Consider the following 15,142-nt stretch of genomic DNA (forward strand, 5'->3'; position numbering starts at 1 on the left):
AGGGATGGGCCTATGGCTCTAACCACATATGTAGCAGAGGATGGCATTGCCAGGTATCAATGGGAGGAGAGGATCTTGGTCCTACCAAGGTTCAATGCCCCAGTGTAGTGGAGTGTCTGGGCAGAGTTGTAGGAGGGACTGGGGAGGTAGATGGGGTAGCACCCTTATAGAAGCAGAGGGAGGGGAGATGGGACAGCAGGTTTGTGGAGGGTAAACTGGGAAATGGGATAACATTTGAAATGTAAATTAAAAAATCCAATTAAGGAAAAAAGAAAGCTCAATTCAATTGGTAAGAGTGTTTTTCCCTAGTTTTTGAAAAATAAAGACTGGAGAGCTGATTCAGACATTAATAATACTTAATGATCTTACAAAGGACACAGGTCAAGTCCAACTTTCTAGCACCCACATGACAGTTGATAATCACCTGCAACCAGGGGATCTGATACTCATCCTCTTGATCTGCAAGAGCTTCTATAAACATATGGTATACATACTCATACCCAGGTACACATATAATCATAAATGTATATTTTTAAGAAGAAACAATCTAGATATTTTTTATTTGTTTTTAACTTTCCTAATGCTGCAGCACTTTAATACAGTTGCTCAAGTTGTGGTGACTGCCAACCATAAAATCATTTCATTGCTACTGCTGTGAACCATAATGTAAATATCTGACATGTAAGATATCTGATATGCAATTCCTTTCATGAACCACAAGTTGAGAAGTGCTGCCTTAGATTATTTATTTTTAAAATATTATTTAAGCAAGACTGACATTTATTGTAACTTATGGCAAATGTCATAGTGAATAACAGTTAACATGTAAACCATTAAGTCTTAAATGTTTATTCTTTGTATGTATATGTACATCTGTGTGTGCATGCATATAGGTGCCTGTGGAGGCCAGGAAAGCACATCATATATCTTAGACCTGGAGTTACAGGCAGTTGAGAGGCACACAGTGTATTGCTGGGGTTTGAACTTTGGTCTTCTGAAGAGCAAGGGACAATTTTACCTACTCAGTTATCATTCCAACCCCAAGAGTGAGTACTAGGTCTGATCCCTGAACTTAGAAAGAAAATCTTGAGATCCTTTTCCCAAAATATTGATTTTAACCTTTGGGAATTCTAGACATTATCTTCCTACTTCCCACTTTCTGCACAGTGAAATTCATGTCTTTAGAATCTTGGCATGGATGAGCCACAGATGTTCAGGTGGATGTTAGCTGCTCTGAGAATGACAACTAGTGAACACATGATACAAATATCACTCTTAAACTGAACTTTAAGAGGATCAGAGTCCTTTCAGTTTTAAAACCCTAACACTTTAACACATTCATTGAGGAAACATTCATGTTTTCAAACAATTTTAGTGTTTATTGAATGTGTTTGTAATATAAATATTGCAAAGTGGTGAAGGGAGGTATAAAGATAGGTGGGCATGGGACACTGTGGAAGAACAGCCCTGGAAATAGCTACCAGTACCATAGTGTGCAACTTGGGGCAGGGTATATAGGAGAAACATAACAAATGATAAGTCTTTGTTATGAGATCAATTCTTGCTGTTCCAGACCAGACGAACACCCCTCTTCTTGCGTTCCTCTTCAACCCAGGGATAATGTAAAATACTCAGATTATTGTTTTTCTTTTCCACAGCTTGCAGTAATGTCTGCGATTCCACAGAAAATGCAGATTTGTCCAGTCTGGTGTGAAAAAAGACAATTCTGTTTCATTAATTAAAAAATATTTACAAATCTTTATGTGCATTTACTAGGCCCCTGATGCTGCATACAAAGTAAGATCAGAGGACTATTCATGGAAATCCATCCTCCCACTTCACCTAAGGGGATTTTTGGGTTGTCAGGCATGGCAGTAAACCCCCTCTCTCATTGAGCCATGTCATCTCCCAAATTTTGTTGTCATTTGTGTCTCTTTACAGCTATGACTACCTCTCAGTCATCAGTCTCCAGAGATGAAAGAGAGGAATGTATTGAGAGTGAAGAGACAGCAATGATTCCCCTCAGGGAGAAGGGGCCCTCTAAACACACACACACACACACACACACACACACACACACACACACACACACACACACACACACACGGACACATCATCTAATGGCCATTTTCACCCATTTACTGTTTAAGTGCCTAATCATGTGTATTTCTTATTCATGCATTTTAACTTTGTGTAACTTGGTTTTGAATTTTTACATACTTATGAACACTGGTGTAATTAATGTCATACTCACTAATGTCATAATTATTCATATTAGCATGTTCCTTTTGTGTCTCTACTCACTTTCTGTGAGACAGTATTTTTTACACCTTAGCTCACCTATTCTCACTGCCTACTTACCTAAAACAACAATATTCATTTCCATTCATTCTCATAGACATATCTCCTGTCCTTCCCCACACCTGATCCTGAACCTCATTCCTTCCCCATCCCCACTCCTTCCCAGATCCATTCCTCCATCCGCCTCTAATGATTATTATATTCATCCTTCTAAGTGAGATTCAAGCTTCCTATTTTGGGCCTTGCTTCTTGTTTTCCTACTTTGAACCTGTGGAATTTAGCATGGTACCTGTGTTTTATGGTTAATATAAAGAGGTGGGTGGGCATCTCCAGGATGAGGCAGAGACCTGGCATAAGGGAGACACCCAAAAATTAGTGGGTGCGACCTTAGTTATGACTCACAACATTGGAGATGTGGAACCTGAAGTGACCACCTCCTGTAGCCAGGCAGGAACTCCAGTGGAGTGATAGAGAAAACAACACACCCACAAGACTTTTGACCCAAAATTTATCCTGTCTACAGGAAATGCAGACACATGTGAGATGGAACAGCGACTGAGGTAATGTCAAACCAATAACTGACCCAACTTGAGACCCATCTCATGGGCAAGTGCCAACCCTCATCACTATAAATGATGCTGTATTATGCTTATAGACAGGAGCAAGTTCTTCTCTGAGAGGTTATATGTAGCCACTGACTGAGTCAGTTAACAGACCCTCTTATGGAAGAATAGGAGAAAGGGTTACCTGCTTTGGAGGGGATAGGAACTCCACAGGAAGACAAATAGAGCCATGTCTGAACCTTTGGGGCTCTCAGTGTCTGAACCACCAACCAAATAACATGAAGGACTGGACTTAGGACTCCCTGCACTCATGTAGCAATTGTGCAGCTTGGTCTTCATGTGGTTCATGGAGAACTCCAACAGGGGATGTCCTTAAATGCAGTTGTCTGTACGTGGGATATGTTCTTCTAAGTAGGCTGCCTTGTAGTGAGAGAGGAAGTACCTGGCCTTGCAGAGACATGAAATGTCAAGGTGGGAGGGATACCCAGGTGGTACCTACATTCTCAGGGGAGAAGGGGAAGAGGGATGAGGAAGGGTTGTATGAGGAAGGGTTGTATGAGGAAGGGTTGTATGAGCAGGTATTTGAAAGGGGGACAGAACTAAGGATGTAAAATAAATAAGTAAAATATAATATTAAATAAAAATTGTATTGTTTTCAGGGTTACCAAAAGTTGACAAATGGCTATTATTTTTACACTCATATTTCAAAGATCAATGTGTTTATACTTTGAGAATTTCTTATGTGTAAAATACAATGTGTTTTGAACCTACCCTTTCCTCATTCCCCTTTAAGGCCCTTCCACATTCCTTTCCAAATTTCATCTCTTTTTCCTGCCCAATAGCTCACTAAGTCCAACTAGGGATGCCCATATATGTGTGGGTGTAGGTCCATCCTCTGTTGTATATGCAACCTAGCAGGAGCCACATCCCTGAAGAGAAATGACTCTTCTTCCCCTTGGAGCTTTGAAATGTCAACAACTCTTCAGCTAGGGGCAGCATCTCCTGAGATCCTGTTTTATCCATGTTGGAGTTTTGACTGGCTTGAACTTACAAGGATCTTCCAGAGTCAGCCTCTGCTACAGACACTTCCTGAGTATGTCTATGTTATCAAGTCTAGAAGGTTCTGCTTTATAGGTGCTCCCCACATCTTACCAAATTTCTGTTCCCTCTTCAATTTTTCATGACCCTTAGGAGTAAGAGATCATACATGCCTGCTTTTGCTATTGTTTTGCTGTGGTTATTGTTGCTTTTCTTTTCTTTTCTCTTTTGACAAATAATGTCTTAAGGAGTTAATACTCAACATAATTATATTTTCTTTCTTGAACAGTTTTCTTTAGACTTTTTTGGCTTTATTCCCCTGATTTTCACAAGATAAGATTGGAACACAGGTCTCCCTGAAAGTATAGCTGTCTTCCTCAATTTTCTTCCCTCTGGTTTTTTCTTTACCTGATGACTAAAAGCACTTTTTATGTCACCTTTAATTACACAAATAGTTCGCACTGATCTGCCAAGCTCTTTTTCAATCTACTGCTCAATTTCAGCTCCTGACTCTCTACTCTCTCCTTCGGTTAGTCCTACCCCAACTTTAGCATTCTCACCATGATTAACCATCTATGCTAACACCCTAGCTCTTCCCTCATCGTTGTTCTAACACACTCTTTGTAACTCTAGTATAAGATGGAAATCAAGAGGCTATAGGTTTAACAAAACACTCAAACAAAAACATTTTAAAACTTAACTTGGCATTGAAAATTGTTATACCTTGACAGACTATTTAGTGAACAACACAAAGTATACTATATATTGTGAACTTATATTTATTTTCATTTATCTTTTTATTACCATTTTGTGCAGTATAATACACACACATACCCACATACACACACGTGTGTGTGTATGTGAGAGAGACAGACAGACAGACAGACACAGAGAAAGACAGAGAGAGACAAAGAGACAGAGGAAAGAGACAGACAGACAGACCAGACAGACAGAGTACATGTGTAGGGTAGGATCTGTATATGAGAGAGAATATGTAGTTTATTTCTTTCTGGTTGCTATATTCAGTTTCTAAAAGTTTTGGGATTTCATCATTTTTTATAACCAAATGACAGCTTTTAAAAATAAGGTGGATTTAAAAAAAAAGACTGAGGAGATTTGGAATAATACCCACTAAATAATGATACTCATGAGTGGATAGAAATCATAGATAGCAGTGTCAGTGTCACACAGTGCAGCAGTGGGCCCTCATCACTGAACTCCTCATCCCAGCCTCAGTGGGGTTTAGCTTGAGCTAACTGTCACAGAAGCACTTGTTTGAAGCCATTCTTGACTGTGGGAGACAGTGTGTACTCACCCAAGCATCTTCAAGTTACATTTCTTGTGATTCAAAGCCTCACAGAGAGCCACGACTCCAGAGTGTTCCAAGGTTTTCCAGTCCAGATTTAAGCTATTCAGTGTTTTGCAGGTGGTGAGAGCTGAGGCCAGGTCTTCACAACAGTCACTTGTGAACTTGCACAGGTCTAACCTGTGACAGGGAACATGCCAGAAAAACAATCTGCTGTTAAGCGCCAGTTCCATGCTTCTGAGCAAAGACCTCACTGGCCCCAAATGCCCACAGAACCAACGCTGAGCAAATCCTTGTTTCAAATCCAAAGGGATTGTGAGCCTTAAGATGAGAAATGCTGTTCTAAATGATTAACATTATTCCTATGTATTAGTTTAGCTCTCAAGCCTCATCAAAGAAGCTTCTCTTTGCAGAGGACTGGTTAATATGGAGGCTCACAGTCAACGTTCAGAGAGCATCTACAGAATACTAAGGCTCAAAGAAGGCATTGACATCATCCCCACCCACTATGGCTCAGGAAACACCACAGAAGGGGCAGAAAGATAAGGAGAACCTGATATCGTGGTGGGGAAAAACACAACAGATTGCATTCAATCTCACAGCACCTGTTGCTGTCTTTACAAGATCTGTGCATTTTCTCTTATGAGCCTATACTAGGTGGGCTTCTTAACCCTATTAACCCTCTAGTGTTTCCTTATCAAGGTATGAACCTTCCCACATGACAGTAAAGACTCACCCAAGACATTCTAATTTACAGTTAGGATGACTCAGGGCTTCACATAAATGTTTGACACCAGTGTCTTCTATGTCATTGTTGCCCAGTTTCAGGGTCTTTAGATTATTATTGCAAGTCAGGACAGCAGAGATCTCCTCACAGCATTCTGAAGTTAAAAAGCAACCTGACAACCTGGGAAAACATACATAAAAACATACTTACGACACACCCGCGGATCCCGGCCCGCAGCAGCTCTCTGCTCCCAGACCCGGTGAGAGAGAGACCCAACCACCTGGTCAGGTGGGCACTCCTGAGGCTGCAGAGCGGAAGAGACCACCAACACTGCTCACCCCTGCCCACATCCCTGGCCCAAGAGGAAACTGTATAAGGCCTCTGGGCTCCCGTGGGGGAGGGCCCAGGAGCGGCAGGACCCCTGCCGGAGACACCGCCGGACCCTGAAGGAAACAGACCGGATAAACAGTTCTCTGCACCCAAATCCCGTGGGAGGGAGAGCTAAACCTTCAGAGAGGCAGACAGGCCTGGGAAACCAGAAGAGACTGCTCCCTGCACACACATCTCGGACGCCAGAGGAAAAAGCCAAAGACCATCTGGAACCCTGGTGCACTGAAGCTCCCGGAAGGGGCGGCACAGGTCTTCCTGGTTGCTGCCGCTGCAGAGAGCCCCTGGACAGCACCCCACGAGCAAACCTGAGCCTCGGGACCACAGGTAAGACCAAATTTTCTGCTGCAAGAAAGCTGCCTGGTGGACTCAAGACACAGGCCCACAGGAACAGCTGAAGACCTGTAGAGAGGAAAAACTACACGCCCGAAAGCAGAACACTCTGTCCCCATAACTGACTGTAAGAGAGGAAAACAGGTCTACAGCACTCCTGACACACAGGCTTATAGGACAGTCTAGCCACTGTCAGAAATAGCAGAACAAAGTAACACTAGAGATAATCTGATGGCGAGAGGCAAGCGCAGGAACCCAAGCAACAGAAACCAAGACTACATGCCATCATCGGAGCCCAATTCTCCCACCAAAACAAACATGGAATATCCAAACACACCAGAAAAGCAAGATCTAGTTTCAAAATCATATTTGATCATGATGCTGGAGGACTTCAGGAAAGACCTGAACACACTTAGGGAAGCACAGGAAAACATTAATAAACAAGTAAAAGCCTACAGAGAGGAATCGCAAAAATCCCTGAAAGAATTCCAGGAAAACACAATCAAACAGTTGAAGGAATTAAAAATGGAAATAGAAGCAATCAAGAAAGAACACATGGAAACAACCCTGGATATAGAAAACCAAAAGAAGAGACAAGGAGCTGTAGATACAAGCTTCACCAACAGAATACAAGAGATGGAAGAGAGAATCTCAGGAGCAGAAGATTCCATAGAAATCATTGACTCAACTGTCAAAGATAATGTAAAGCGGAAAAAGCTACTGGCCCAAAACATACAGGAAATCCAGGACTCAATGAGAAGATCAAACCTAAGGATAATAGGTATAGAAGAGAGTGAAGACTCCCAGCTCAAAGGACCAGTAAATATCTTCAACAAAATCATAGAAGAAAACTTCCCTAACCTAAAAAAAGAGATACCCATAGACATACAGGAAGCCTACAGAACTCCAAATAGATTGGACCAGAAAAGAAACACCTCCCGTCACATAATAGTCAAAACACCAAACGCACAAAATAAAGAAAGAATATTAAAAGCAGTAAGGGAAAAAGGTCAAGTAACATATAAAGGGAGACCTATCAGAATCACACCAGACTTCTCGCCAGAAACTATGAAGGCCAGAAGATCCTGGACTGATGTTATACAGACCCTAAGAGAACATAAATGCCAGCCCAGATTACTGTATCCAGCAAAACTCTCAATTAACATTGATGGAGAAACCAAGATATTCCATGACAAAACCAAATTTACACAATATCTTTCTACAAATCCAGCACTACAAAGGATAATAAATGGTAAAGCCCAACATAAGGAGGCAAGCTATACCCTAGAAGAAGCAAGAAACTAATCGTCTTGGCAACAAAACAAAGAGAATGAAAGCACACAAACATAACCTCACATCAAATATGAATATAACAGGAAGCAATAATCACTATTCCTTAATATCTCTCAATATCAATGGCCTCAACTCCCCAATAAAAAGACATAGATTAACAAACTGGATACGCAACGAGGACCCTGCATTCTGCTGCCTACAGGAAACACACCTCAGAGACAAAGACAGACACTACCTCAGAGTGAAAGGCTGGAAAACAACTTTCCAAGCAAATGGTCAGAAGAAGCAAGCTGGAGTAGCCATTCTAATATCAAATAAAATCAATTTCCAACTAAAAGTCATCAAAAAAGATAAGGAAGGACACTTCATATTCATCAAAGGAAAAATCAACCAAGATGAACTCTCAATCCTAAATATCTATGCCCCAAATACAAGGGCACCTACATATGTAAAAGAAACCTTACTAAAGCTCAAAACACACATTGCACCTCACACAATAATAGTGGGAGATTTCAACACCCCACTCTCATCAATGGACAGATCATGGAAACAGAAATTAAACAGTGATGTAGACAGACTAAGAGAAGTCATGAGCCAAATGGACTTAACGGATATTTATAGAACATTCTATCCTAAAGCAAAAGGATATACCTTCTTCTCAGCTCCTCATGGTACTTTCTCCAAAATTGACCATATAATTGGTCAAAAAACGGGCCTCAACAGGTACAGAAAGATAGAAATAATCCCATGCATGCTATCGGACCACCACGGCCTAAAACTGGTCTTCAATAACAATAAGGGAAGAATGCCCACATATACGTGGAAATTGAACAATGCTCTACTCAATGATAACCTGGTCAAGGAAGAAATAAAGAAAGAAATTAAAAACTTTTTAGAATTTAATGAAAATGAAGATACAACATACTCAAACTTATGGGACACAATGAAAGCTGTGCTAAGAGGAAAACTCATAGCGCTGAGTGCCTGCAGAAAGAAACAGGAAAGAGCATATGTCAGCAGCTTGACAGCACACCTAAAAGCTCTAGAACAAAAAGAAGCAAATACACCCAGGAGGAGTAGAAGGCAGGAAATAATCAAACTCAGAGCTGAAATCAACCAAGTAGAAACAAAAAGGACCATAGAAAGAATCAACAGAACCAAAAGTTGGTTCTTTGAGAAAATCAACAAGATAGATAAACCCTTAGCCAGACTAACGAGAGGACACAGAGAGTGTGTCCAAATTAACAAAATCAGAAATGAAAAGGGAGACATAACTACAGATTCGGAGGAAATTCAAAAAATCATCAGATCTTACTATAAAAACCTATATTCAACAAAATTTGAAAATCTTCAGGAAATGGACAATTTCCTAGACAGATACCAGGTATCGAAGTTAAATCAGGAACAGATAAACCAGTTAAACAACCCCATAACTCCTAAGGAAATAGAAGCAGTCATTAAAGGTCTCCCAACCAAAAAGAGCCCAGGTCCAGACGGGTTTAGTGCAGAATTCTATCAAACCTTCATAGAAGACCTCATACCAATATTATCCAAACTATTCCACAAAATTGAAACAGATGGAGCCCTACCGAATTCCTTCTATGAAGCCACAATTACTCTTATACCTAAACCACACAAAGACACAACAAAGAAAGAGAACTTCAGACCAATTTCCCTTATGAATATCGACGCAAAAATACTCAATAAAATTCTGGCAAACCGAATTCAAGAGCACATCAAAACAATCATCCACCATGATCAAGTAGGCTTCATCCCAGGCATGCAGGGATGGTTTAATATACGGAAAACCATCAACGTGATCCATTATATAAACAAACTGAAAGAACAGAACCACATGATCATTTCATTAGATGCTGAGAAAGCATTTGACAAAATTCAACACCCCTTCATGATAAAAGTCCTGGAAAGAATAGGAATTCAAGGCCCATACCTAAACATAGTAAAAGCCATATACAGCAAACCAGTTGCTAACATTAAACTAAATGGAGAGAAACTTGAAGCAATCCCACTAAAATCAGGGACTAGACAAGGCTGCCCACTCTCTCCCTACTTATTCAATATAGTTCTTGAAGTTCTAGCCAGAGCAATCAGACAACAAAAGGAGATCAAAGGGATACAGATCGGAAAAGAAGAGGTCAAAATATCACTATTTGCAGATGACATGATAGTATATTTAAGTGATCCCAAAAGTTCCACCAGAGAACTACTAAAGCTGATAAACAACTTCAGCAAAGTGGCTGGGTATAAAATTAACTCAAATAAATCAGTTGCCTTCCTCTATACAAAAGAGAAACAAGCCGAGAAAGAAATGAGGGAAACGACACCCTTCATAATAGACCCAAATAATATAAAGTACCTCGGTGTGACTTTAACCAAGCAAGTAAAAGATCTGTACAATAAGAACTTCAAGACACTGAGGAAAGAAATTGAAGAAGACCTCAGAAGATGGAAAGATCTCCCATGCTCATGGATTGGCAGGATTAATATGGTAAAAATGGCCATTTTACCAAAAGCAATCTACAGATTCAATGCAATCCCCATCAAAATACCAATCCAATTCTTCAAAGAGTTAGACAGAACAATTTGCAAATTCATCTGGAATAACAAAAAACCCAGGATAGCTAAAGCTATCCTCAACAATAAAAGGACTTCAGGGGGAATCACTATCCCTGAACTCAAGCAGTATTACAGAGCAATAGTGATAAAAACTGCATGGTATTGGTACAGAGACAGACAGATAGACCAATGGAATAGAATTGAAGACCCAGAAATGAACCCACACACCTATGGTCACTTGATTTTTGACAAAGGAGCCAAAACCATCCAATGGAAAAAAGATAGTATTTTCAGCAAATGGTGCTGGTTCAACTGGAGGGCAACATGTAGAAGAATGCAGATCGATCCATCCTTATCACCCTGTACAAAGCTTAAGTCCAAGTGGATCAAGGACCTCCACATCAAACCAGACACACTCAAACTAATAGAAGAAAAACTAGGGAAGCATCTGGAACACATGGGCACTGGAAAAAATTTCCTGAACAAAACACCAATGGGGTATGCTCTAAGATCAAGAATCGACAAATGGGATCTCATAAAACTGCAAAGCTTCTGTAAGGCAAAGGACACTGTGGTTAGGACAAAACGGCAACCAACAGATTGGGAAAAGATCTTTACCAATCCTACAACAGATAGAGGCCTTATTTCCAAAATATACAAAGAACTCAAGAAGTTAGATCGCAGGGAAACAAATAACCCTATTAAAAAATGGGGTTCAGAGCTAAACAAAGAATTCACAGCTGAGGAATGCCGAATGGCTGAGAAACACCTAAAGAAATGTTCAACATCTTTAGTCATAAGGGAAATGCAAATCAAAACAACCCTGAGATTTCACCTCACACCAGTGCGATTGGCTAAGATCAAAAACTCAGGTGACAGCAGATGCTGGCGAGGATGTGGAGAAAGAGGAACACTCCTCCATTGTTGGTGGGATTGCAGACTGGTAAAACCATTCTGGAAATCAGTCTGGAGGTTCCTCAGAAAATTGGACATTGAACTGCCTGATGATCCAGCTATACCTCTCTTGGGCATATACCCAAAAGATGCCCCAACATATAAAAGAGACACGTGCTCCACTATGTTCATCGCAGCCTTATTTATAATAGCCAGAAGCTGGAAAGAACCCAGATGCCCTTCAACAGAGGAATGGATACAGAAAATGTGGTACATCTACACAATGGAATATTACTCAGCTATCAAAAACAACGAGTTTATGAAATTCGTAGGCAAATGGTTGGAACTGGAAAATATCATCCTGAGTGAGCTAACCCAATCACAGAAAGACATACATGGTATGCACTCATTGATAAGTGGCTATTAGCCCAAATGCTTGAATTACCCTAGATCCCTAGAACAAACGAAACTCAAGGCGGATGATCAAAATGTGAATGCTTCACTCCTTCTTTAAATGAGGAAAAAGAATACCCTTGGCAGGGAAGGGAGAGGCAAAGATTAAAACAGAGACTGAAGGAACACCCATTCAGAGCCTGCTCCACATGTGGCCCATACATATACAGCCACCCAATTAGACAAGATGGATGAAGCAAAGAAGTGCAGACCGACAGGAGCCGGATGTAGATCGCTCCTGAGAGACACAGCCAGAATACAGCAAATATAGAGGCGAATGCCAGCAGCAAACCACTGAACTGAGAATAGGTCCCCTATTGAAGGAATCAGAGAAAGAACTGGAAGAGCTTGAAGGGGCTCGAGACTCCAAAAGTACAACAATGCCAAGCAACCAGAGCTTCCAGGGACTAAGCCACTACCTAAAGACTATACATGGACTGACCCTGGACTCTGACCCCATAGGTAGCAATGAATATCCTAGTAAGAGCATCAGTGGAAGGGGAAGCCCTGGGTCCTGCTAAGACTGAACCCACAGTGAACTAGTCTATGGGGGGAGGGCGGCAATGGGGGGAGGGTTGGGAGGGGAACACCCATAAGGAAGGGGAGGGGGGAGGGGGATGTTTGCCCGGAAACCGGGAAAGGGAATAACACTCGAAATGTATATAAGAAATACTCAAGTTAATAAAAAAAAAAAAAAAAACATACTTACTCCCCAATCCTTTTGTCTTGTTTACTTATTAATAATTTTAATGGTTAGAACTTCATATGAGAACTGCATCTACTGCCATCTACATTACTCCATCTCTCCCTCAAATCCCTTCCAGTTCCCCCTTTCTAATTCATAATCTCTTCTTTAATTGCTACATATATACAGATATGGTATATGTACACATATGTACATGCGAATGTAACCTACTGAGTCCATTTAGCTTTGCTTGTATGTATGCACATGTATTCAGGGGATTGAGTAACCTAGGTCAGAGTATCTGTTGGAAGAGACAGATTCTCCCTCTCCCAGAAGCCATTTATTGACTGCTTTTATTCTTTGGAGACAGAATCTCATGTAACTGTCTGGCTTCAGATTCATTACATAGCTGAGGATAACTTTGAACTTCTGACCTTCCTAACTCTATCTCTTACTGTTGAGATTATAGGCATGTTGCTACCATAGCTTTCTTAAGCTTTTGCTGGAGAATCAAACTCAGGACTCTGAGTATGATAAGTAAGCATTCTACAACTTGAGATCCATCTAACAGCTTGACTTATTTGTATGAACCAGAAGTCTTGAAGCATGTCTGAAGTGCTGATGATGCACCAACATCTGGCATACCCTGCTCCATTTTGGCTCACCATGATTCTTCTGCTTTTATTTCTTTATATGATGCTCTTACTCTAATTCCCCCTGGGTATAATATACATGCCTTGAAAACCAGTGGGGCTATCACATCACTGATTTTAGATTTACATACAAATTTTACATGTCAAACTTATGCCAGTATTTAATATGATAACATGTCCTCATACCTCCCTGAGGTTCAAGCTCATGGTTCCTATGGCATTGTAAAAAATAAAGAGAAGTTGAGGGACAGAAGGAAGGATAGTTGGTATAAGATAGGTGAAGAATGGAGAATATATAGAGGATATAGAGATGCTAATTATAGACATTAGGATAGTTGGTATAAGATAGGTGAAGAATGGAGAATATATAGAGGATATAGAGATGCTAATTATAGACATTAGGCAGATTATGTTAGATGCATAATTAAATATAAGAATTAGGAGACTGAACAGAATTGAAGACCCAGAAATGAACCCACACACCTATGGGCACTTGATTTTTGACAAAGGAGCCAAAACTATCAAATGGAAAAAAGAGCATTTTCAGCAAATGGTGCTGGTTCAACTGCAGGTCAACATGTAGAAGAATGCAGATCGATCCATGCTTATCACCCTGTACAAAGCTTAAGTCCAAGTGGATCAAGGACCTCCACATCAAACCAGATACACTCAAAGTAATAGAAGAAAAACTAGGGCAGCATCTCAAACACATGGGCACTGGAAAAATTTCCTGAACAAAACACCAATGGCTTATGCTCTAAGATCAAGAATAGACACATGGGATTTCATAAAACTGCAAAGCTTCTGTAAGGCAAAGGACACTGTGGTTAGGACAAAACAGCAACCAACAGATTGGGAAAAGATCTTTACCAATCCTACAACAGATAGAGGACTTATATCCAAAATATACAAAGAACTCAAGAAGTTAGACCGCAGGGAAACAAATAACACTATTAAAAAATGGGGTTCAGAGCTAAACAAAGAATTCACAGCTGAGGAATGCCGAATGGCTGAGAAACACCTAAAGAAATGTTCAACATCTTTAGTCATAAGGGAAATGCAAATCAAAACAACCCTGAGATTTCACCTCACACCAGTGCGATTGGCTAAGATCAAAAACTCAGGTGACAGCAGATGCTGGCGAGGATGTGGAGAAAGAGGAACACTCCTCCATTGTTGGTGGGATTGCAGACTGGTACAACCATTCTGGAAATCAGTCTGGAGGTTCCTCAGAAAATTGGACATTGAACTGCCTGAGGATCCAGCTATACCTCTCTTGGGCATATACCCAAAAGATGCCTCAACATATAAAAGAGACACGTGCTCCACTATGTTCATCGCAGCCTTATTTATAATAGCCAGAAAATGGAAAGAACGCAGATGCCCTTCAACAGAGGAATGGATACAGAAAATGTGGTACATCTACACAATGGAATATTACTCAGCTATCAAAAACAACGAGTTTATGAAATTCGTAGGCAAATGGTTGGAACTGGAAAATATCATCCTGAGTGAGTTAACCCAATCACAGAAAGACATACATGGTATGCACTCATTGATAAGTGGCTATTAGCCCAAATGCTTGAATTACCCTAGATCCCTAGAACAAACGAAACTCAAGACGGATGATCAAAATGTGAATGCTTCACTCCTTCTTTAAATGTGGAAAAAGAATACCCTTGGCAGGGAAGGGAGAGGCAAAGATTAAAACAGAGACTGAAGGAACACCCATTCAGAGCCTGCCCCACATGTGGCCCATACATATACAGCCACCCAATTAGACAAGATGGATGAAGCAAAGAAGTGCAGACCGACAGGAGCCGGATGTAGATCGCTCCTGAGAGACACAGCCAGAATACAGCAAATACAGAGGCGAATGCCAGCAGCAAACCACTGAACTGAGAATAGGTCCTCTATTGAAGGAATCAGAGA

General features: G+C 40.7%; 1 protein-coding gene across 2 annotated transcripts in view; it reads right to left on the bottom strand.

The window, feature by feature from the left end:
- Positions 1–1,362: 1,362 nt before the first annotated feature.
- Nlrp9 (NLR family, pyrin domain containing 9) overlaps positions 1,363–15,142 on the bottom strand; it is a 50,544-nt gene continuing 36,764 nt past the window's right edge. The window contains exons 6-8 of one of the 2 annotated variants that reach the window (XM_087651954.1): positions 5,945–6,115; positions 5,218–5,388; positions 1,363–1,705 (exon numbers count right to left, since the gene is read on the bottom strand). In XM_087651954.1, coding sequence (XP_087508080.1) covers positions 1,555–1,705; positions 5,218–5,388; positions 5,945–6,115 — 493 coding nt within the window. In that variant the 3' untranslated portion in view covers positions 1,363–1,554. The remainder of the gene's footprint in view (positions 1,706–5,217; positions 5,389–5,944; positions 6,116–15,142) is intronic. The other variant, NM_001169149.1, reaches the window with a different exon arrangement.

This window comes from Rattus norvegicus, chromosome 1 (assembly GCF_021556685.1).
Source record: "Rattus norvegicus strain SHRSP/BbbUtx chromosome 1, alternate assembly SHRSP_T2T, whole genome shotgun sequence".
Taxonomy (NCBI): Eukaryota; Metazoa; Chordata; class Mammalia; order Rodentia; family Muridae; genus Rattus; species Rattus norvegicus.